At 43.5% G+C, this 24,356-nt stretch overlaps 1 protein-coding gene across 11 annotated transcripts in view; it reads left to right on the top strand.

Annotated features, from left to right (window-relative positions):
• Window positions 1-24,356, top strand: part of TTLL5 (tubulin tyrosine ligase like 5) — a 308,772-nt gene that overhangs the window by 21,626 nt on the left and 262,790 nt on the right. For all 11 annotated transcript variants that reach the window (XR_010731041.1, XM_066272631.1, XM_066272636.1 and 8 more), the window contains exons 4-7: window positions 7,507-7,589; window positions 9,772-9,878; window positions 12,463-12,593; window positions 19,766-19,848. Coding sequence is in view for 10 of the 11 variants with exons in the window: in XM_066272631.1 (XP_066128728.1) it covers window positions 7,507-7,589; window positions 9,772-9,878; window positions 12,463-12,593; window positions 19,766-19,848 (404 nt within the window). In the remaining variant the exon portion in view is untranslated. The remainder of the gene's footprint in view (window positions 1-7,506; window positions 7,590-9,771; window positions 9,879-12,462; window positions 12,594-19,765; window positions 19,849-24,356) is intronic.

The following is a 24,356-nucleotide window of genomic DNA, read 5'->3' as shown; positions in this document are numbered from 1 at the left end:
GAGGATTTTAGCATCATCAGGGATATTGGCCTATAATTTTCTTTCTTTGTGTTGTCTTTGCCTGGTTTTGGAATCAGAATTATGCTCACCTTATAAAAGGAACTTGGAAGTCTTCCTTCTTCTTGAATTTTTTGAAATAGCTTGAGAAGTATAGGAGTTCTTCTTTGAATATTTGGTAGAATTCACTTGTGAAGCCATCAGGCCCAGGACTTTTCTTTGTTGGGAGTTTTTTGATAACTGTTTTGATCTCATTTGGTGTAATCAGTCTGTTTAGGTTTTCTGATTCTTCCAGATTGATTTTTGAAAGATTGTATGTTTCAAGGAATTTGTCCATTTCATCTAGGTTGTCTAGTTTTTTGGCATACAGTTCTTCATAGTATTTTCTTACAATCCTTTGTATTTCTGTTGTGTCACTTGTTATTTCTCCCCTCTCATTTCTAATTTTATTTATTTGAGTCCTCTCTCTTTTTCTTGGTGAGTCTAGTTAAAGGTTCATCAATCTTGTTTACCTTTTCAAAAAACCAGCTCCTAGTTTCATTGATCCTCTGTATTGTTTCGTTAGTCTCTATGTCATTTATTTCTGCTCTGATCTTTATTATTTCCTTCCTTCTACTACATTTAGGCTTTACTTGCTGTTCTTTTTCTAGTTCTTTTAGATGCAGGGTTAAGTTGTTTATTTGAGCTTTTTCTAGCTTCTTAAAGTGTGCCTGTAGTGCTATGAACTTCCCTCTCATTACTGCTTTTGCTGTGTCCCATAAATTTTGAGTTGTTGTGTGCTCATTATCATTTGTTTCTAGTAATTTTTTTATTTCTTCTTTGATCTCATTCTTAATCAATTTGTTATTTAACAACCTGCTATTTAGTTTCCATGTGTTTGAGAATTTTTGAGCTTTTCTGTTGTGGTTGATTTCTAGTTTCATGCCATTGTGATCAGAGAAAGTGCTTGATATGATTTCAATCTTCTTTAATTTCTTGAGACCACTTTTGTGCCCTAACATGTGGTCTATCCTAGAGAATGTACCATGAGCACTTGAAAAGAATGTATATTCTGCTGCTTTAGGGTAAAAGGTTCTGAAGATATCTATTAAATCGAGTTGATCTAGTTTGTCCTTTAAGTCTGCTGTTTCTTTGTTAATTTTCTTTCTTAAGGATCTATCTAGTAATGTTAGTGGGGTATTAAAATCCCCTACTATTATAGTGTTGCTGTTGATCTCGCTCTTTATATCCATCAAAGTCTGCTTTATATATTTAGGTGCTCCTATATTAGGTGCGTAGATATTTATAATAGTTATATCTTCCTGTTAGATTGCTCCCTTTATCATTATTTAGTGGCCTTCTTTATCTCTTACTATATTCTTTGTTTTAAAGTCCATTTTGTCTGATATAAGTATTGCTACCCCAGCTTTTTTTTCATTTCCATTTGCATGAAATATTTTTTTCCATCCTTTTACCTTCAACCTATATGCATCTTTTGTTTTAAGGTGTGTCTCTTGTAGACAGCATATGTACAGGTCCTGTTTCTTATCCATGTAGCTACCCTGTGTCTTTTGATAGGATCATTTAATCCATTTACATTTAAGGTTATTATTGATATGTAGTTGTTTATTGCCATTTTATTCTTTAAAGCTATATTCCTCTTTTGCTATATTCTTTTCCCACTTTGATCTGTTTACACCATGCCCCTTAACATTTCCTGCAGCATTGGTTTGGTTGTAATGAATTCCTTGAGGTTTTTTTTGTCCGGGAAACTTTTTATTTCTCCTTCAATTTTAAATGATAGTCTTGCTGGATAAAGTAGTCTTGGTTGTAGGTTCTTGTTCTACATTACTTTGAATATTTTTTGCCATTCCCTTCTGGCTTCAAGTGTTTCTGTTGAGAAGTCTGATGTCATCCTTATGGGGGCTCCTTTGTGTAAGGTATTTTTCCCTGCCGAGAAGGAAAGAAGAGGCCAGAGCCACAAAGTGTGGAATAGCAAACGGCTTTATTGAGTACAGAGTGCGCATCCCACCCGGCAAGGTTCCCTGGCCCCGAGGAAAGAAAGATGGAGGCTACGGAAGTTGCATGGATTATACCGCGTGGGAGATATTTAAAGGGGTCCCTCTAGGGAAGTGGAGCTAACATGACGTGGTAAAATCCCACTGGCTGGTAGACGGTAGCTTTTTTTCCAAATAGTTCCTGTGAAGCCTCCTTTTGGCGCGCTTGATTGTGGGCGGTCCTAGCCAAAGTTCGCGGGTCTGAGTTCCCCATTATCCACCAACCTTACACTTTGTAGGTGATAGCCTTTTATTCTCTCGCAGCTTTTAATATTTTCTCTTTATCACTTAGCTTTGGTATTTTAATTATGATGTGTCTTCATGTAGGTTTCTTTGGGTTTCTTTTTAGTGGAGTTCTCTATGCTTCTTGAATTTGTGAGAGTTTCTCCTGCATTAATTTAGGGAAATTTTCAGCTATGATATGATTGAACAAAGCCTCTATCCTTTGTTCTTTCTCTTCTTCTTCAGGAACCCCTATGATGTGGATGTTATTTCTCTTTATGTTGTCACAGAGCTCTCTAAGAGTTTCCTCAGACTTTTTGAGTCTCTTTTCTTTTTTCTTCTCTGCTTTCATTCCTTCATTCCAGTTTTGTTTTGTTTCATTTTTCTGAAGCTGGAAACAGGGAGAGACAGTCGGACAGACTCCCGTATGCGCCTGACCGGGATCCACCTGGCACGCCCACCAGGGGCTACACTCTGCCCACCAGGGGGCGATGCTCTGCCCATCCTGGGCGTTGCCATGTTGCGACCAGAGCCACTCCAGCGCCTGAGGCAGAGGCCACAGAGCCATCCCCAGCGCCCGGGCCATCTTTGCTCCAATGGAGCCTTGGCTGCGGGAGGGGAAGAGAGAGACAGAGAGGAAAGCGCGGCGGAGGGGTGGAGAAGCAAATGGGCGCCTCTCCTTTGTCCCCTGGCCGGGAATCGAACCCAGGTCCTCCACACGCTAGGCCGACGCTCTACCGCTGAGCCAACCCGCCAGGGCCCCTTCATTCCAGTTTTCCTCCAACTCGCTGATTCGATCCTCAGCTCTATCCATCCTGTTCTTAATTCCTTCCACTGTGGTCTTCATTTCTGATATTGTATTTATCATCCCGACTGATTCTTTTTTAATATTTCAATATCCTTTTTTATACTTGCTATTTTTTTATTTAGGTGTTTGTGATGACCATCCATTGTTGTTCTAGGATCCCTAAGCATCCTTACAATCATTATTTTAAACTCCGCATCCGGAAGTTTGATTATTTCCATATCACTCAGTTCATCTGAAGGTTTCTCTTGTGGTTTCATTTGGATTGCACTTCTTTGTCTTCTCATTGTGTCTGTGTGTTTGAGTGTTTTCTTTGTAGAGCTGGTTGAGTCTAGGCTTGGTGTTGTCTGCGTCCAGTTTTTACTTGTGTTGTTTCTAGGTCTTCTTGGGTTGGCATCAGCTATTATTTGTAATCCACTTTCGGATTTGGGCGGCTTTGAAGTCTTGATTTGTTTGTTTTCTCAACAGGTGATTGTCTTTTTTTGCTGATCTCAGCAGGGGGCTTATTTGAAACTGTATCCAGGAATGTGGTGGGTGTGACCTGAGGCTCTAAAGTCCTCTTCTGCCAGTTAATCTCTCTGGGGGTGGGTTGCTTTCTCAGCTTCAGTAGGGGGAGGTGTATATCAGATCTCCATGGAGACCTGAGTTACTGCCCCTCCTCCCCACTTCTTGTTTTCAGCTGTGTCTTGTTGCACTGATTGGAGCTGGAGAGATGTCTGTATCTCTGTGACCTAGAAGTACTTTTGTATTTTGCTTTGTGGAAGGATCAGCCCCTCCCCCAGTTTTGGCCGCCTCCAGCACTGAATGAGTCAACTTTTCATGTCATCACCTGTATTCCTCTCCCCCTCACCATCCGTCTGTCTCTCTCTCCTTTCTTTTTGGAAGACAAGCGGACCCTTTCAACACACCTCGTTCCCTGGTTGCCAGGCAAGTGGCCGTGAGCAGTATTTACTGCTCTTTTCCTTGGAGTGAGAGCCCAGCCTCACACCCCCCCCCCCCCCGCTCTGTTCCTGTAAGCCGGGGAGATTCAGGCACTCCCTACCGGGTTTGTTGTGGCTTCTTCTTTGCTCCTTGGTTTTTGAAAGCTGTTCTTGTAGTCCAGATTTGGTTTTTCACGCTGATTGTTCATAAATTAGTTTATAATCCAGTTCAATGGTGTGAGCTGGGAGTCTGTGCATCTGCCTACTCCGCTGCCATCTTCAGGTCTCTATTTTCTATTCTTAAACCAATTTTTCTTTCAGTCCTGGAAGCTGGAATCCAAGATCAGGGTGCAGCATGGTTGGATGAGGGCCCTCTTCTGGGTCCCCAAAGACTTCTTGTTGTATCCACACAGAGCAGAAGGGGCTGAATTGTTTCAATTTTAATAGGTTGGAAACTGATTCAATTTTACATTTAAGCCACCACAAGGAGTGAACAAACCATGTCTGTCAGCTGGATTTGGCGCACAGGGCACCAGTTTTTAACCTCTGGTCGAACATAGACTGGTCATCAGCATTACCATTCACAGGGCTTTTGGCTACAGAGCGTGAATTTTTTTTTTTTTTTTTGTATTTTTTCTGAAGCTGGAAATGGGGAGAGACAATCAGACAGACTCCCCCATGCGCCCAACCGGGATCCACCCGGCACGCCCACCACAGAGCGTGAATTTGAGTTAAAATTGCCAGCAGTCACAGTTGCTTTCCATCCTTCCCCCGGCCTTTTCCGTACTCCCCTTTCGGAACATGCTCAGTGTATCTGAGCTGGGTTATAGCTGGTAGGCTGGTAGGCGTGGATTAAAAGGAGTTGGTTGCTGCTTACTACTTATATACTGTGAGAATCAGGCTTGCCACTGAGTGTAATTATAATTACATTTTCCTTCTATGTTAAGAGAAGTAGGGGAAAGAGTATTAACAGTATTTTTATTTGATATATAAAATGTATAATTTACTATGTATTATTAGCTATTTTACAATGTATTTACTTTTTTATAAAAATTTTTATTATGTATGAACAACTATTCTAAAAGCTTCACATGTATTAACTGATTTAGTGCTTTCAATTACCTTGTGAGGTAAGGATCTTTGAGATCAACCCTATTTTACAGGTGAGAAAATTGTACATAGAGAAATGAAGGAACTTATTCAAGATGACAGCGAGGAGGACGTAGTTGAGCCAGGACTTGAATCCAAAAGCCTTTGGTTCCAGAGATGTACTCTTTCTCTTACTATTCCCCCATCTCCTCCCGTCCTGGTGGAATCATTCTCTATTTTTCCGCACCTCCCGGTGGCCTGGTTCTGCGAGGCAGGTACTACAGAGCGGGCGCAGGATTGGAGCAGTCCTGGTCTCCAGCAGCTGATGTTTTGGCTTTTTGCAAGTGCAGAAATGGAGATGTCAGTGATCAGTTATCATTACAGAAAGACCTCATATTCTTTCACATTCCTAAGTTTTAAGACGAACACAGTGAACACATATATACTCTTCCCATAGATTCCCCAATTATTAACATTTTGCCCTATTTGCTTTTCTCTCTCCCCCTTCCCCACCATTTGCAAGTTAGTTCAAATGCTTCTTGCCTAAATACTTGATTAAGTATGTATCTCTTCTAAGAACAAAGGCAATATGCACACCTTTAAAACATATTTTTCTTTAGAGTTCTTAGCTAACTTTTTCCAAGCAGTTTGTACTGATGCGTAGAAAGAGGTTGAATTTAATGGGCCTGGGTAAATGTTAGTCCTTGGAGGTATATAGAAATCTCACATGATTGCAGACTCTCCTCTTAGACAGGGTTCACAGCACAGAATGCTGGCAGGACCAGGCAGGAGATAACGAATGAGTCAAGCAGGCCGGGTGGGGGCTCTGCCAGCCTGGGCAGTGCGAGCCTGCCTGGAGGAGGCACTTGCACTTCTCAGTTGGCTCTTGTCATGCCAGAGAGAGAGAGCCCAGGGTTTTCAAAGAAGCCCAGAAATCTAGATTTTTATATAAATCCTTCCAAGTTCAAAAGGTTAGCAATTAATTCAATTTTATTTTTAAAGCACAATGGGAAATGAACAGCCCATGTCTGCATGTTGGTTGACCTCTGGTCTGAGATATACTGGTAACCAGAATTATTGCATGCAGGGTGTGATCTAGAGCAGGGGTTCTTAACCTTTTTGGTGCAATGGACCCTAATGAATCTCTTATCAGAATAATGTTTTTTAAGTATATTTTAAAAATTACATATGACTGCAAAGAAAATCCATTGTATTGAAATATCAAAATATTTCCAAAAACCCAAATTTGTGATATATATGCCTTTTGGTTTTTTTGTTTTGTTTTGTTTTTTTTTGAATTGAAAGTAAGAGACAAAGAGAAGCATCAACTTGTTGCTCCACTTTAGTTGTACATCTACAGATTGCTTCTCATAATGTGCCTTACCTGTGGATTGAACTGGTGACCTGGGAATTGAGCTGGCAACCCTGGGCTTGAGCTGGTGACCTCAGGCTTGAGTTGGCAATTCTGGGCTCAAGCTGGTGTCCCCGGGATTGAGCCAACAATGCTGGGCTCAAGCTGATGACCTTGGGTTATGAACTGGAACCTCAGTGCTCCAGGTTGATGCTCTGTCCACTGTGTCTTTTTTATTAGTGCATTAAATAATGACCTAGTGGTAGGTCTGTTAACTTCCATAATTTTAAATACTGAGGATAAGTGATATTTCAAGATAACTATAACAACTATAAAATAATATTAAGAATACCTGATATCTACTTGTGGCAGGGTCATAGGTACTGCTAATAATATTCTGCTTTGTTACCTACATTACTGATTGAAGATCATGTTAAATTTCAGCTAGAAATTGGTGAAAACAAAGATGTCATTTTTTCCTCATACATATTTTGTAACACCCAACAAATTTCAGGATAAGAACCCTTGGTCTAAAATAATCTGGCCCTGGCCGGTTGGCTCAGCAGTAGAGCATCGGCCTGGCGTGTGGGGGACCCGGGTTCGATTCCCGGCCAGGGCACATAGGAGAAGCGCCCATTTGCTTCTCCACCCCCCCTTCCTCTCTGTCTCTCTCTTCCCCTCCCGCAGCCAAGGTTCCATTGGAGCAAAGATGGCCCGGGCACTGGGGATGGCTCCTTGGCCTCTGCCCCAGGCGCTAGAGTGGCTCTGGTCGCGGCAGAGCGAAGCCCCGGAGGGGCAGAGCATCGCCCCCTGGTGGGCAGAGCGTCGCCCCTGGTGGGCGTGCCGGGTGGATCCCGGTCGGGCGCATGCGGGAATCTGTCTGACTGTCTCTCCCCGTTTCCAGCTTCAGAGATAAGAAAAAAAAAATAATAAAATAATATGCAACCTCTACTTTTAGTAGCATAAGGATAGCAGTATAATGTTGTTGAGTATAATTAAGCAAACCACCCTCTTGTGTTTATTTCTGTCTCTACAGTTAACTTTTTGATTACTGAACTTGTTTCTCTGTTTTTGGTTGTTTTTTAGAACGTTATCATTTGTCTTATAAGATTGTGCGAACAGACAGTCGCCTGGTCCGCAGCATTCTGACAGCCCATGGATTTCACGAAGTAAGCTCATTTTTAGTACCTCACATGATCTGTCTAAAAGTTGAAAATCCTAGCCACCTGACTATCAGTTACCAGCACCAACTCTAGAAATACATGGGACCAATGCTTAGTGGTGATGCAGAACTTGCATTGAATTTCTAAGTGGATTTTCTAGTTTTTCCCTACAACACATGGAAAACATTTCCACAATTAAAAAAAAATTTTTTTTCTTGCTATGTTTTTAGGGTTAGATTAGAGGCAGAGATCCCCATAGGGAATTGCTACTCAATTAAGTTTCTTTGATGGCAGGCAACAGAAATAGACTCCATGTAACATAAATCAAAAGGGAGTTATAGTAAAAGTGTATACAAGATGGCTAGAAGAATTAGAGGAAGAACTGAAAGGCAGACCTTTGGGGAGAGAGAGACAGGATAGCTCTGGGCATCTGGGCCAGGAATCTTCAGGACCATCTCCTGTGGGCACTGCCATTGGAAGTGACTCAGCTCCATTCATTGTCCTTTTGCCTTTCTTCACTCAAAAATCACATTCTGGCCTGACCAGATGGTGGCGCAGTGGATAGAGCATCGGACTGGGATAGGGAGGACCCAGGTTCGAGGCCTCGAGGTCGCCAGCTTGAGCACAGGCTTATCTGGTTTGAACAAAGCTCACCAGCTTGGACCCAAGGTCGCTGGCTCAAGCAAGGGGTCATTCTATCTGCTGTAGCCCCTGGTCAAGACACATATGAGAAATCAATCAATGAACAACTAAGGAGTTGCAACAAAGAATGTTTCTCATCTCTCTCCCTTCCTGTCTGTCTGTCCCTCTCTCTGACTCTGTCTCTGCCACACACACACAAAAAAATCACATTCTGGAGATAGAATGCCTGGCCCAGCTTTGGTCATGGATTCACTCCTTGCGGGAAAGGGGAACAGGTAATTGGCATGTCTTTTAAAACCAGAGACTATGTTTATTCCCAAAGAAAACTGGGAAAATTGGGATATTGACATCAAAAGGGACAGGCAAAAATGCTGGACATACTTCCATTGTAGAGATTTTGATAAAGGTTTTGTTGCCTGCTCCTTATCTTAGGTTGAGGTCTGAAGTAGACATTTTGAAGTTCTGATACCAGTTTATCTCCTGTCTTGTTGCTGTTTTATATCCAGGGCTTAATATGACACCTACCATGTCGTAGGCACAGAATACATTATTCTTGAATGAATGGACAAATGAATTCTGAATGAATGGAATGAATGAATGAATTCTAAGTTGGTTTGCTACTATATAAGTTTTTACTTCTGATTAGTACTTTATACCCAGCATCTTCAAGAAAAGAAAGACACTCTGAAAAGGAGTTTTGGGGTAGGTCCCTCTTCTCATACTTCGATATACAAGAATATTAGGAACATTGTAGACTTCTGAAGAAGGATTAATTTTTGTATCTGGGATTTGCCCAACTCTCCCATTCTTTAGACTTGATTGTCCGCATGTTCTGTGTACTTAACTTTTGTCTTGCTAGGCCTACATACTAATAGGCTACCCATGTGAGTAGTCTGTGGATGAGAAAGCTCTGCAGGGGTCTCAGACTCGCGGCCCGCTGAACAATTTTGTGCAGCCCGCAGACTGTTTTCAACTGCAGTGAGAAAAGTGTTGCGTAACAGTTGCCTTTTGTAGACCTAGTGCGGCCCGCCGAATGACTGTGATCTTGCTCTGTGGCCCACATGCTGAGTTGAGTTTGAGACCCCTGCTCTATAGTCTTTTCTGCCATGGCTCTTCCTAGAGAGGGGTTGTCACTGATTTTTTTTTTTTTTTAAGTGAGAGGAGGAGAGATAGAGAGACAGACTCCCACATGCGCCCGAATTGGGATCCACCCTGTGACCCCCATCTGGAGCCAATGCTCTGCCCTTCTGGGGCCATGCTTGCAACCAACCTATTTTTAATGTGAGGTGGAGGCTCCACAGTGTCATCCTCAGTGCCTGGGGCCAATGCAGTCAAATCAATTGAGCCATGGCTATGGGAGGAAAAGAGAGAGGGAGGAAGAGAAGGAGGAGGGGGAGAAGAGGAGAAGCAGATGGTTGCTTCTCTTGTGTGCCCTGACTGGGAATCAAACCTGGGACTTCCACATGCCAGGTTGACAATCTACTGCTGAGTCAACTGGCCAGGGCCTTGCTGATATTTTCTACCTTGTCTTTTTCTCTGCCCTGAGGTTCACCCAAGCAGCACAGAGTATAACCTGATGTGGACAGGATCCCACCTGAAGCCCTTCTTACTTCGTACCCTCTCTGAAGCACAAAAGGTTAATCACTTTCCCAGGTAATGCTCTTATAGCTACTTTGTTCTATTTAAAGTTACTTGACATTATCATAGATTTAAATGTAAGACCTAAAAACTTAAAATTCTAAAAGAAAACATAGGAGAAAATCATCATGATCTTGGATTAAGTAAAGATTTCTAGATAAAACAGTAAAAGAACAATCCATAAGAGAAAAAAATTGATAAATTGAACTTCATCAAAATGTATAATATCTGTCTCTGAAAGAGACTGTAAAAAGACCAGCCAGAGACTGGGAGAAAATATACTCCTCACAAAAATGAGGGGATATTTTATTGCTTTGTATTCATTTTGAAATACCTCCTAGTTTTTGTGAGCAGTATATTTGGAAAACATGTACCCGATGAAGAATTGATATTTAGAATACACAGTAAACTGTCAGAGCTCAATAATAAACAACCTGTTTTTCAAAATGGGTAAAACAGTTGAACAGATACTTCGCCAAAGGAGATACACAGACATAAAAAGATGCACAAGGAAGATGTTTGATATCAACAGCCATCAGCAGAATGCAAGTTAAAACCACGTGAGGGTCAACTGCACACCTATTAGAATGGCTAAAATCAAACAGAAAACCAGACGTGCCAAGTGCTGGTCAGGAAGCAGTGCACCTGGAACACTGCAATTTTGCTGCTGGGAAATGCAAAATGGTACAGCCACTTTGGGTAACAGTTTGGCAGTTTCTGATAAATTAGACATCTACTTATGTTGTGGTTTTCAAGTGTGTCCACGAATTCTTTGACATTGCCTTCAGAAGGCTGAGCTTAATTTTTTGGGTTTTGAATGTGGACTGGACTTAGTGACTGACTTGTAAGGAATAGAATGTGGCCAAAGTGATGCTATATCACTTCCGAGACCAGGTCATAAAAGATGTTGCAGCTTCATTTTGCTCTTTTCTTGGATCACTTGATCTGGGAAAAAAACAGCCACCATGTCTCATGTCATGAAGTCACTCAGTTAACCTTATGGAGAAATCACATCAAGAGAATTGAAGCTGCCTGCCAACAGCCAGCCCTCTGTGAGCTATCTGCAGAGTGGATCCTCCAGCCCCAGGGAAGCCTGATGACTTCAGCCTTTGCCAGCAGTGGTTTTTGTTGTTGTTGTTTGTTTGTTTGTTTTGTTTTTAAGAGAGACAGAGAGAGAGATGAGAAGCATCAACTCGTAGTTACATCACTTTAGTTGTTCATTGATTGCTTCTCATACCTTGACTGGGGGGCTTAAGCCAAGCCAGTGACCCCTTGCGTAAGCCAGTGACTTTGGGCTTAAGCCAGCAACCTTGAGCTTCAAGCCAGTAATCTTTGGGTTCAAGCTAGCGACCCGGTGCTCAAGCCAGCCATCCTGCGCTTAAGCTGGCAAGACTGTGCTCAAGCTGGATGAGCCCATACTCAAGGTGGCAACATTGGAGTTCCACACCTGGGACTAGCGTCCCAGGTCAGTGCTCTATCCACTGCACCACCACTTGTCAAGCCAAGCATCTTGATTGTGCCCTCATGAGAGACCCTAAGACAAAACTACCTAGCCCTACCCCTCTCATATTCCTGACCCACAGAAATTGTGGAGATAGAAAATATTTATTTTTCTTCAGTGGCTATGTTTGGGGTAATTTATTAGGTAGCAATAGACAACTAATATTGCATACTAAAGAACCTTATTAAACCTAGCAGTCAGCCCGGCCTGTGGGGGCACAGCGGATAAAGCGTGCACCTGGAGTGCTGAGGTCGCAGGTTTGAATCCCTGTGCTTTGCTGGTTAAGGCAATCAGTGAACAACTAAAGTAAAGTAACTATGAGTTGATACTTCTCGCTCCCTCTCTCCTCTCTCGCTATAAAATCAATAAATGGAATCTTAAAAAAAAAAAACCACCGTAGCAACCCTACTCCTAGAGAGATGAAAATGTATGTAAACACAAAGAATAAAAACATGTTCATGTAAGAACCTGTACACCAATGCTTATAGTGGCTTTATTCATCATCTTCAAACACTGGAAGTGGCTCAGCTGTCCTTCAACTGGTAAATGAGTAAACAAACAAACCCTAAACAATGGATTGCTGCTGAGGAATGGCATAGTGCCACACGCAGACACAAGGAGAAGTCGCAATTATGTGCATTATGTTCAGTGAAAGGAGCCAGTCTCCAAAGGATTCACATCATATGATTCCCTTTATTTGGCTTTCTGGAAAAGGCAAAATTTCAGGGACAGAAAAGGGGTGAATGTTTACTAGGGCCTGGTGATGATTGGAGGTAACTTTTGGGGATGTTGAAACTGTGCTGTATCTTGATTGTGGTGGTTACATAACCATATGTGTTTGTCCAAACTTACAGAATTACTCCTTACAAAGGGAAAATTGTACTGTATGTAAATTATACCTTAATGAATAAATCTGACCAAAGAAACCCATTTCATGTAAAAGATGAATAAACCTTTGGGGTTGGAGTGATGGATTTGGGCTGCACTGCTGTCCTCGGAACTGCTCCGGAACCGGGCACTCGAGCTCTTAGCGTGTGCCAACACCGGGAAACTGAGGGTCACATGGACTGAAGTGGAAATACTTTTGTGACTTTTTAGGTCATATGAACTAACCCGGAAGGACCGACTGTACAAAAACATCGTTCGAATGCAGCACACACATGGATTCAAGGCTTTCCACATCCTCCCTCAGACCTTCCTGCTGCCCGCCGAGTACGCGGAGTTCTGTAGTAAGTGCTGGCACTCGTGTGCCTGTCCCCAGCCACTGAGCTTCGGGCAGATGTCCTTAGGGGCTGCTCGAGTCAGGCACCAATCAGGGGTTTCCACATCCTTAAAACACTTGTGCCTCTTCAGTGAAACAGCTGCAGAGATAACTTTAAAACTGTTTTTATTCTGACTGTGTACTGGTACGTTTATCCTTAGTGAGACTTCTCGGTATCATTTATGTAAGGACACATTGGTGTCATATAAATGTGCTCTTGTCTTGCACAAAAGTCTCTTTATTGACAAGAGGTAGTGCGCATGTAAGGGTGTATATACTTCTGCATATAAACTACACACACACCCTTTTTTGGTGTCTTTTCCTCTTGCTATTTAGGGAATATTCCTGTCACCTTGATTTCTTGTGTGGCTTATGTTCCTTGGGGAGCAAGTATCATGTATCTTTTGGTGTTTGGAGGTGCCAGTTAGTCACACTGTTATTTTCTTGGAGTTCAGACTAATTATAAAATATAAATGGAAGCCAAGTAGGGGTCTCAGTGTCAGCTGTGCTGCTGGGAAAGTGAGATAGGACACGCGGCCTGCATCTAGGTGCCAGTGGGCTTTGTGTTCCTTTCACCTCCGCAGGTCCAGGCAGAGGAGATGGGCAGTTTCAGGCTTTCCCTTGTGGGCAGGGCCTGACTCAGAAGGGTCAGGGCACAGCTACAGGAGGAGGGCTTCTGTGAGTCTCAGTTGTGACAGTGCTGACAGCTAGCACTTAATGAACATTCCCCTTCAATCAGGCCCCCTCTGAGTGGCGTTGCGACTCTGAGGCAGGTGCCAGTGTTATTCCCGCTTTTACAGATGAAGAAACTAAGGTACACAGAAGTAAGGGAACTTTCCGTAAATGAGGCAGCTTGAAAATGGTGGGATTAGGATTCGAACCTGGCAGTGTGGCTTCAGAGGCCATGCTCTTCGTCACTGTGCTTTATCGCTGAAGACACCAGGCAGTATGAACACGATGACCCTTCCCCAATGTCGCCAAAGGAGAAGTCACGTCTGTGAGGAGGAGCAGGTACAGCACAGAGAGGACAGACAGATCGTTTTCTTTTTGCTAAGTCCGAGAGAGAGACTGTTCCTACCTTAGGGTAGGGGAAGCATGGAGAGAGGAAGAGAAAGGTCTCTAGACTTCCTGACTGTTGATACTTTTCACCATTTGGACCTAGGAACCTGGTCCGGTCACCCGGTGCTGTGTCCGTCCTCTGGGACTTCTGTCATCAGGGACAGGCATCAGGATCTCCTGTGGCGAGGCATTTCCCTGATAGTGCTTGCTGCTCCCACTGGGCGCACAGGTGGGCAGTTTGGGGTTTGCCCATGGAGGGCTCTGAAATGGGTCGAATAGAGTGTTAATTAGATGAATTAAGTTAACTTCAAAGCTATACTGCACTCAAAGCTGAAAATTTGTAGTTAAGAATTTTTATGTGACTTTAGCCAGGTAGCTTAATAACTCTCTGTACTTTAGCTTTCTCCTCTGTGAAAAGAGACTGTTTGTTACCTCTACTGACCTTATTGTATTGTTGGGATGTTTAAAGAGGTTAATACATGGAAAGCACTTGGAATGGAGCTTTATGGGTGCTTAATAAACGTTCAGTATTACTACTTATTTGAAGTTATGTTGAGACACATCACTACATAATAAAAGTTAAAAGTTATAAAATAAGCCAACATGGTAGCATACAGATGCTTCAACGAGCATGTCGGCAGTGTGGAAGGGCTCCCGCTGTGAACTCCTCCTGAGGTTGAATTCCTAGTGAGAAATTCAAGTCCAGAATTATTTTCTATTTAAGATTAAAGGAATCTAAGTTGAAAATTTTCTTTTCTCTCTGCTGTTTCTTAGTCTGCTGTTCTTGCGCACGCCTTGGAGTCAGGTGAGGGTCGGGGCAGTCATTTAGGGGATTAGATGGAGTTCGGGTTTCTCCACAGTTCAAGCCTGACCTGTCTCAGTAGAATTGCTTCTTCAGTAATTAGTCAAACTCTCCTGTGATCCTTTTTCTTTTTTTTTTTTTAACGTTTTGATGATATAGGCTATTGTTAAGTGTTTTTATTTCTTTTAATTGAATTGGGATGACATTGGTTAATAAAATGATACAGGTTTCAGGTGTGCAGTTCTATAATACATCATCTGTATGTTGTATTGTGTGCTCACCACCCCACCTCGTGTTTTACTTTTTAACAAAAATGAATTCAGAAGGTCGGTAGAGCGCATAGAATTAATACAGCTGCAACCCAAAGCCACCACATTTAGCCCCGGGGCTGCTGTTATAGGCAAATGGTGTTCCTCAGGCCCCCAAACAAATCACTCATTGCCGCTGCCACCCGCAGATCCCCACAGGGACTTACCCTGCGTGGGGGACAGGGAGGAGAGGACAGAGTGGTAGTGGAGAGGAATCTTCTTGTTTCAGTCTTGGGGTGCCAGGCATTCTTTGTCGATTATCCAGAGTTCGTGACCTCTAAGCTTAAATCCACTGGGGCAAAATCCAACCTCATTAGGCCAATTGTGTTGTTAAATTTACATATTAGGGAGAAATCCATCTGTTACTACCACTTCCTCTCTCAGAGACATTCCCCTTCTTCATAAAGTCTGTTTTCAAGTTCCCTTCCTTTGGTGTCCGCCTCCCATGTTGTAACTTGGAAAATTTGTCTTCTTGGTGACGCTTGTGTTTCTGATGCCCTAGTGCTCACAATGGTGTGAGCAGGAGGTGTTTGAGAAGGAAAGGGAGGTGACAGGTTGGCCTTTAGAAAAACAGCCGCATGAAATGAATAGGAGGGAGCCAGGGGGAGAAGCAGTGGTCGCTTGGAAGGTTAGTAACCCTGATAAGAAGTGTAGCTGGACTGAACAGGGCAGAAGGAGTGGGAAGAATGGTGGCCTAAATAGGATTGCTGACTGGTCGTGAGTAGTGAGCCGGGGTCAAAGGTACCTCCAAAGGTGTGAGTCTGAGCAGCTAGGAGGATCAGTAAGTCTGTCCAGAGAGTGTAACCAGGAACATACAGGCATGTTAACAGGGCGAGTATCACATTCTGGACCAGGTTTGGAGTTGAGGTTTCTTTTTTTTTGGTATTTTTCTGAAGCTGGAAACGGGGAGAGATAGGCTCCCGCATGCGCCCGACCGGGATCCACCCGGCACGCCCACCAGGGGCGAAGCTCTGCTCACCAGGGGGCGTTGCTCTGCCGCGACCAGAGCCACTCTAGCGCCTGGGGCAGAGGCCAAGGAGCCATCCCCAGTGCCCGGGCCATCTTTGCTCCAATGGAGCCTTGGCTGAGGGAGGGGAAGAGAGAGACAGAGAGGAAGGAGGTGGGGGGTGGAGAAGCAAATGGGCGCTTCTCCTATGTGCCCTGGCCGGGAATCGAACCCCGGTCCCACCGCACGCCAGGCCGATGTTCTACCGCTGAGCCAACCGGCCAGGGCCGAGTTGAGGTTTCTATAGACATCCATGTCGCGATGTTTTGCAGGCAGTCTTAAAGGTGGTTTTGATTTCTGGCCATAGATGCAGGTTCTGGAATTGGTGGGTCTGGAGGTGGATGTGTTTACAAGGGAGGGAGCAGCAATGAGAAGCCGTGCCGCGGAGAAATGAGAGGGGAGAGAGAGCTCAGAGATACAAGCAAAGGATTGCGGTCCCAGAAGAGGCAGGAGAGGGTTAAGTGCAGAACCCAGCGGAAGGGTGAGCTATAGGAAGGAGGTGGGCACGTCTCTCCCCTAAGAGAAGGAAAGGAAGAAGGCTAAGTGATGACCCAGTTAAAATTTTAGATAGAGAGGAAAGCAGATGAGTGGGTTATGTAACAAATTCCCAGCCTTCTTGATAAGTAGGGTGATGAGGACACATGGCAGGAGTGAAGGCCAAGGGATGGGTCTGGGTGTGCAGGAGGGGCAGAGGGGTGTGGGAAGCGCTGTGCAGGGCCTTTGAAAGAGAGCCGACATGAGTATTGCCTCAAGACACTGGAGACACCAGTCAAGGTGGATTCATGAATTTATGGCTTTTATTCTATTAAGAAAAAACCTTAAATCCATCTGTGTAGAGATCTAGCCCAGAGACTAAACACTACAAGAGATGTGCAAGTTTGGATACCGCCAGAAATTAGAGGGTGAGGATAGGAATACATGGTATAGATCTTTCTAGACCCCTGGCGCACTGTTGCTAGTTATAGTATGTAGTACAGTTGGAGATCTGTGGCCCTGAAGAACCTAACTGTCTCTTGTCAGCTCCAGCCACGTCCTGCCCAGACGGCAGCATTCTGGGCAGAGAGGGTAACAAGAAAGCTAGGGGAGCACCAATGTCAGAAAAGCAAAGCTTCCCTCCCAAACCCCAGCAGGATTCTGTTGACCTCTCACTGGCCAGACTTGTGTCCTGTGGGCATCTTTACTTGTGAGAGAGTCTGCAAAGTAATTCTAAGAAATGAGCAAAGTTTTAATTTTTGCTCATAATTACAGGTAGCTGGGTTTCAAAACAGTCGGTAAATTTATAGAATCATAATGTTAGAATTATAGGAGATCTTAGCTACTTAGACAAAACTCCTTTTAAAGATGAGACTGGGTAGTTTATTAATTTATTTAAAAATTTTTATTTTTCAATTATAGTCTGTATTCAGTGTGATTTTGTATTAGTTTCAGGTGTACCATATAGTTATTAGACAGTCGTATACTTTATAAAGTGTTCCCCTGATATTTCCAGTGCCCACCTGGCCACACATAGTTATTACAGTATTACTGACTATATTCCCTATGCTGTACTTGACATCCCTGTGACTATTCTGTGACTCCCAATCTGTACTTCTCAGTCCCTTCACCTTTTCACCTTTCCTCCCAACCCCCTCCCCTCTGGCAACCATCAGTTGTTAGCATCTGTGAGGGGCTGGATAGTTCTAAGTACTCATAGTGTAGAAGCTGGAATTCGAATCCAGCTCTTTCTACCCCTGGGTCGGTGCTCCTCCCACTAGACGGCATGGCTGCCCCAGCGGGCCCTGGGAGGCACGGGCAAGGGTTGCAGCCGGGCATCTAGGACACCCTTGTCCTGGCGGGCTGCCGAGTGGGGCCTTGTCTCTGCCTCTGATTTTTCTTGCATCGTACCCACAATTTTAGAACCTGTGAAAAAAGTCACTCTTTGTTCTGAAATATCAAACATCAAGGATAAAAGCCAGCATGAAAGACAGATCTTTGGAATTTAGAATTTCAACAACCTGATAAAAGCGAGGCACCAGAAAAAGAAGAAACTTCTGATAAGTCTGGTTCACAAAGTAAGATTTATTAAAGTGTTAGCTGGCAAAATTACGGTTAGCTAGATTTTTTTCTTTTCTGAAAGTGAGACTTTTATACCTCTGCTTGTCACTGCAGAGGATGCTGGCTCCAGACAGGGCTGGTCATTTCCTGAGGCATTTCTGTAGCACCTGCACTTTCTCTTCACCACTCAGTGTGTCTGTAATGACTCGATCAGTGTCTGTCTCTTCTGCTAGTCTCATCTCTATGAGGGCAAAGCCTGTCTTTTTCACTACTGTGTTAAGCTGATTGACGTGAATCAGTCACTTAGCAAACTGATGGACACAGATTGGGTACTTAGAAGTACTGAATAAATGGAGTTTAGGAAATTTTGGCCTGATCTGTGGTGGCACAGTGGTTAGAGCATCGACCTGGAACATTTGGGTTGCCGGTTCAAAACCCTGGGCTTGCCCAGTCACAGGACATACAACAAGCAACTACTACACAAAAAAAGTTTGCTGGTCCCTCATGTAGATGCAATATAATGTATTTAATTAATTGATGGACATCTTTTGCTACTCTCCCGCAGCATTGAATAATCTTGTATGTACATTTCACACACGTGTGAGTAGAACTAGAGGATGCCTTTCTAGAAATGAAACTGCTCAGAGTTCTACGTTCTGTGTGGCACACCTTATTTGCTACTTCTGTTCCGTTCATCAAGGGAAATAGTAGGGGGAGGTGGGGGAGAGAGGACAAGGAGACCTTGTTTTCCTCCTTCTGGTGAAATGGTTTGTCAAGTGCCTGTTGGGAGGCCTTGATAAGACAGTTTAGCACAAAACAGAGGGAGAATTCTTTGTTCCTACTTTTCTCTGATGTCCTCTGACCTTCCCTAAGTGGAGGGCACAGCCATCTGCAGGCCTTAGTGTCTGTTGTTTGGTTTCTCTTCCCATGACCCGAAGGTATTTCAGGTGTAAACCTGAACCCAGGAAAGGAACAGAGGAAAGAGTACTTTTTACTTAAGTAAATTAGTGTTTTTCCTTTCCACTTGCACATTGAGTTTAGATAATTTTTTTTCTTATAAGCTCAGAGAAATTGCTTAAGGAAAGTGTCCATATTGTGCCTGACCAGGCGGTGGCACAGTGGATAGAGCATTGGACTAGGACGTGGAGGACCCACGTTTGAAACCCCGAGGCCGCTGGCTTGAGCCAGCGGGCTCATCTCGTTTGAGCAAAGCTCACCAGCTTGAGCCCAAGGTTGCTGGCTCAAGCAAGGGGTCATTTGGTCTGCTGTAGCTCCCCCCACCCCATCAAGGCACATATGAGAGAGCAATCAATGAACAACTAAGATGCTGCAGTGAAGAATTGATGCTTCTCATCTCTTTCCCTCCCTTCCTGTCTGTCCCTATTTGTCCTTCTCTCTGATTCTCTCTCTGTCTCTGTCAAAAAAGAAACAGTGTTCATATTGTGAGATTCTGCATTAACGCAGTCATTGTCTGCAATGTTAGCTCTTGTAGTCCTTTGGTTAATGGAAGCGAGAATCTCAAGAGATTCTTGAAGGTTGTTCATGACAGTAACAGACTAATATCCAGATATTTGCCTTATTTTGTTCTATTCTCTCATCCAAGAGGGGAAATGGTAAAAAAAATACGTTTGCTATAATTTTGTTGTCTCCTCTCTTTCTCATCCTTTGTCCTTTTTTTTTGTCTTCCTCCCTTTTTCTTCCTCCCACCCACCCTTCCTCTTTCTATTGGTCTCTGTCTCTGTTTTTGTTTACTTTTTAAGACTAGTCTGACAATATAGGTTATTTTAGCTGCTGCCCTCTACTTAGAAATTTGGAAAATTCTTTGGGTACCTGAGTAGATAAGCATTGTTGAAATTTAAGTTGATAAACTCATGTCCCTTCTTTCTCTTTGTTTCTCTCTCCTACATTTTATCTCCCAATATTTGGAGCAGATTCATATTCAAAGGATCGGGGACCTTGGATAGTAAAACCAGTGGCCTCTTCTAGGGGACGGGGCGTCTACCTGATCAACAACGTAAGTATCCAGCACATGGCAACCTCTTTTGTCTCTGTTTTTCCCTGTTGCACCCTTTGTCCTAGCTGCTCATCAGTAAGAGCAAGTGTTCCCTTCTGAAATCTGCATTCAGAAGTGTGAGCTGAGGGTGGGGATGCCCTGTCTACTGGCAGTAACCTTCTCCCATGACAAGTTACGCTGGCTGAAAAGTTACTTGATCCAATTTCAGAGTGCAGCCTTTGGCGTCAGCAGAAAAGAGGTCCCTTTTCTGCTTTCAGCATGCTGTGGTGTTAACTCATCAGCACTATGCATTATTATCAGCATAAACAATTAGTTTTTACTGCGAGCAGAACTGTGGGATCCTACCCTCAAGGTCATCAGGAAATGACCCAGATCCTGTGGCGTCTTTGTTGCACTTTCCTCCCTTCTTCCCTCCCTTCTTCCCTCTCTCCCTCCTTCTTCCCTCCCTTCTTTCCTTTCTCCCTCCTTCCTCCCTCCCTCTCTCCCTCCAGGCCTCCTCCTCACCCTGTTATTTCTTCAAAAGTCATCAGGATTTTGATCTTTGTAAAATCCTCATTAAAAGTTGTTTGTAACTGGGATACATAATACAGAGTAAATAAAACCCCAACCGCAGTCACTCCGTAGATTTATATAGTAGTCATAAACCTAATAGAATTGAATCATGTTTCTTCTTTTCTCAACTTTGCATTTTGTTTAATTCCCAGTTTGATATTTATTGTACTCATAGCACCTCCTACCCTCCCTTCCACCTTCTGCCTCCAAGTTTGATTACTTTTTATTATTTTTGTATTTTAAAAGTTTTTAACATTTACTTTCTCTTCAATAACTATGATTCAGTTTCTCTGCTTTATCAATTTAAACTCAGTGGAAACTTTACAGCATGGAATTCTGATTTTAACCAGTATTTCAGTCTGAGTCTTATTTTTAATTCTCCTTCCTGGACATTTGGTCGGCCCTTTTCATGTAGAAACTAGTTTTATTCCTTAGTTCAGGGGAAATTAACCTTTTATTTTTTGTTTTTGTTTATCCTTCTAGACCTCCTGTTAGAGGCATCTAGGTCTTTCCATAATGTCAGTTTTTCTCTCATTTTAAATTCTGTCTTTCCACTGTCTTTATCTACTGGACCACCAGTTTGAGATCTATCCATTTCCTGTATTCTTGTATCAGCTATTGTAGTTCGTAGAAACTCTTATCTTCTGATTTGCTTTCTTGTTAACAGTCTGTTATTGTTTAATGGATACGGTTTGCCTGCTGGTCTTTCTGAAGATACCAGTTCTCTTTGGTTTTCTGAATTTTCTTAAGGATCATCTTATTTTCTTGCTGTTGGGTTTTCTCAATTTCAGTGACCTTCAATGTGTTGAGTCACACTTATGGCCAAAAGACTAGACATTGAAATTGACAGCTGGGCTGAGTTTACCCTTCTGTTATGTAGGGCTGATTCCCTAGCTTCTCTCCAGACAGGAGATTGTGAGTTTAGTGCCAGAGCAGAGCGTGTGACTGTCCGGCTGCACCTTAGGGGACATGAGTGAGGAGCATGCCTCTTCCTTCCTTTCTCCCAAATAGGACAGGCTGACCGCGAAGATGGAGGAAGACGTTGGTGATTCCTCTTTAGGCCAGTGCTCCTTTTCTCTCTTTTCTCCTTTGCATCTGTTGGGGGGCAGCATGGCCTCAAGTTCACTAAGATCCTTGCACCCATCCAGAGGGCAAAGCTCTGGGTGTTGAAGAAGGCCCATGTGCCTTGCTGTTCCACATGCTGCGTTTTAACTCTTGTCTGATCTTGTTCCTCAGCCCACTCCTGCTCCTGCTTGTTCACCACCAGCTTGCAACTTCTCAGAGACCACCTTGGGAAGATCACCCCCACCTCCCCTATTCTGGGCTGGGCTTCCTCTGCTCTGTTTTCTCAACCTGATCCCATCTGCTTTCTTTGTTCCAGGATCTCCTTAAATTTTTGGTCTGTTGTTGGCTCCATTAACGGCTTTCTAGCCTTGTTATCATTTTATTCTTTTAGAAATTACCTTGTTTATCCTTCCAGTGGGACGCTGGAAGGAAGAGGAGGTAGGTATAGTGTGTGTGCGGTCAGAACTTGATCTTAAATCCCCTGTTCTCTTTTCACATGCTCTGAGCTTTTCCTACATGTGCAGAAGCTGACATTATGAGGAGTCTTTCACATTGGAAAATCCTTAAATTCGCCTGCCTGCACTAAAAACTGTAGTGTAAACACTGATGGCCAGACCTTTTGTGCTGAAGACATGTAGGATCTCATTCTGATACAGCACATCCTGTTACATGGCCTGAGTCATTCCCGAAGCCACCTGGGTCTTTTGTGGCAGAAGGCCCTTGTCAGATGCCGTGGCTCTCTCCTTCCTTGTCTCTGTTCTGACCTTGGCGTGAGGGCTCCTGTCCAACAGTTTTTCCACCGGCTCCATGCCAGGAGCGCCAGTGTTGTTTGAGCCTCACGGACAGCGCTAGTTTGGGTTTGGGTTTTTAGCTGCCAAATGGAATTGCTATTGAAAGTCAGTGGTGGTACAAGTTTGCTTTTGATTTTCTTAGACATGAGTCCAGAAGAATAGGATCTATTCCTGGCTCATCTGGAACCTTTTCTTTTGGAATGCTATTTTGCCTTAGTGATTTGTTATTTTAAAACTAACATTGTAAAGAATAGAAAAGTTAAACTTTCCTTGGTGGGGCTGAGAACCCGTGCCCTGGCTCTTCCCTGGATGCTGAGTCTCATAAAGGGGGTGACAAGTCTTTAGAGTATGCATTTGGCAGGCTGTCCTTTCTCCCACCTCTCCCTGGGCTGAACCCCTGGAGACCCCCTGCATAGATCAAAGTACTTGGCTGGACCCTTGGCCCCCCTCCTCCTCAGAGAAGCTTTGGAATGAGTCTGATTCTTTGAGGTATTTGGTGGAGGTGCCAGACAGAAGCCTGGGAGGATGCCAGTGGGCACCAGGGGAGCTGGCAACATGTGGATGTGATGGGAAAGATTCCTCTTTCACTCCCAAACTGGAATTTTATCACCTTTTACCGAGACCTAAGAACCTTATAGTTAATGCTCTTCTCTCTCCGCACACACAAGGCCTAACCGTCCCTCTTTTCCATACCTGGATCCTTTCCCATGGAATATGTGACCCATTAGCCAACTGGATGAAGTAACTCTTTCCAGGGCTGCTGCCTGCTTTCCTTTCAGATTTTGGGGAGTAGGAGGGAGTGCTGCAGCAGAGGGTCTGTGCACAGCACTGATGTGAGTGGGTGAGGAGCGGTGTGGGCGGAGTTAGGTGTGATAATGTGAATGGGTGAGGAGCGGTGTGGGCGGAGTTAGGTATGATAATGTGAGTGGGTGAGGAACAGTGTGGGTGGAGTTAGGTGTGATAATGTGAGTGGGTAAGGAACTGTGTGGGTGGAGTTAGGTGTGATAATGTGAGTGGGTAAGGAGCGGTGTGGGTGGAGTTAGGTGTGAGGGCCAAATGGAAACATCATTCCCTGTCTTCCTGCTGGAGTGGGAGGCCCTCTTATTACCCAGTAACAGTCATAACCTTTTGGAAAATATCTGCAAATAGCGAGTTTTACCATTACGAGAATAGGATAAAGGGTAGAAAAAGCATTACTTTTATGTAATACTGGAGACAGAAGTGTGAGTGCCTACAGATGGAAGCATCTTGGCCAACTGGCGAATGTAAAACACATTAGTAATGTGTTCTTTAATTCTAGAACTACATCATACAGGAACAGAGTTGTGTTTGATACAGCCCCTTTAGTAACCGTGACTAAAGACCATATTTTCCCAATTTAGTATAGTCAAATCAAGGAGGGGAAAGATCTGGTATTTTCTTATTAGGGTATGAATTTGTTCATAGAAGTCAGATTTAGTCTTCTTTGTCTCATACAGTATTCATGATAAATACAAAATTAATATTTCTCTGAAATTTTAAAGTAGCAGAAGAGTGTTTAGGTTGTTCTAGTCTCGCCTATACTTGTAGCTGTAATCTCTACAGCTCTCTAGTTTCTGTTTGTTTGTATGTTGTTATCTTATGTGCAGTCTATTTTTTCTCGTTGTTCAACAACTGTTTAGGGAGTGCCTGCTGTGTGCCCAGTGCAGTCACTCCTTAAAACCTTTTGAGGGATAAGGACTAGCTCCTAGTTCTTATGGCTCTTCATTATAACTCAGTGCACTGCTCTGAGTAGAAGGGCATGTGGCCTGCTGCCTTGGGTGTGCTCCTGAGTTATGGACCTTCGTAAATAGAACCACATAGATACTATTGAGTTTGAGTAATAGTAGCATCCAGTATTTCTTGAGCATTTAATATGTACCTACCACTTTGCACCCCCCAATATAATCTTATTTAGTTTTCATAAGGACCCTATGGGCAATTACTGTTAAAGCCTTAGTAAGTGGCAGAGGCAAGAGTGTAAATCAGGTCTAGCTGATTCCCAAGCATACATTCCAACCAGTATACCGTTCTACCTTACAGTGACATAACAGATACTATGAGCTTTCGTCTTAAAGTCCA

The sequence above is a fragment of the Saccopteryx bilineata genome, chromosome 4, assembly GCF_036850765.1.
Source record: "Saccopteryx bilineata isolate mSacBil1 chromosome 4, mSacBil1_pri_phased_curated, whole genome shotgun sequence".
NCBI lineage: Eukaryota > Metazoa > Chordata > Mammalia > Chiroptera > Emballonuridae > Saccopteryx > Saccopteryx bilineata.
Note: the sequence above shows the minus strand (reverse complement) of the source record. Positions and strands in the feature narration are given on the sequence as shown.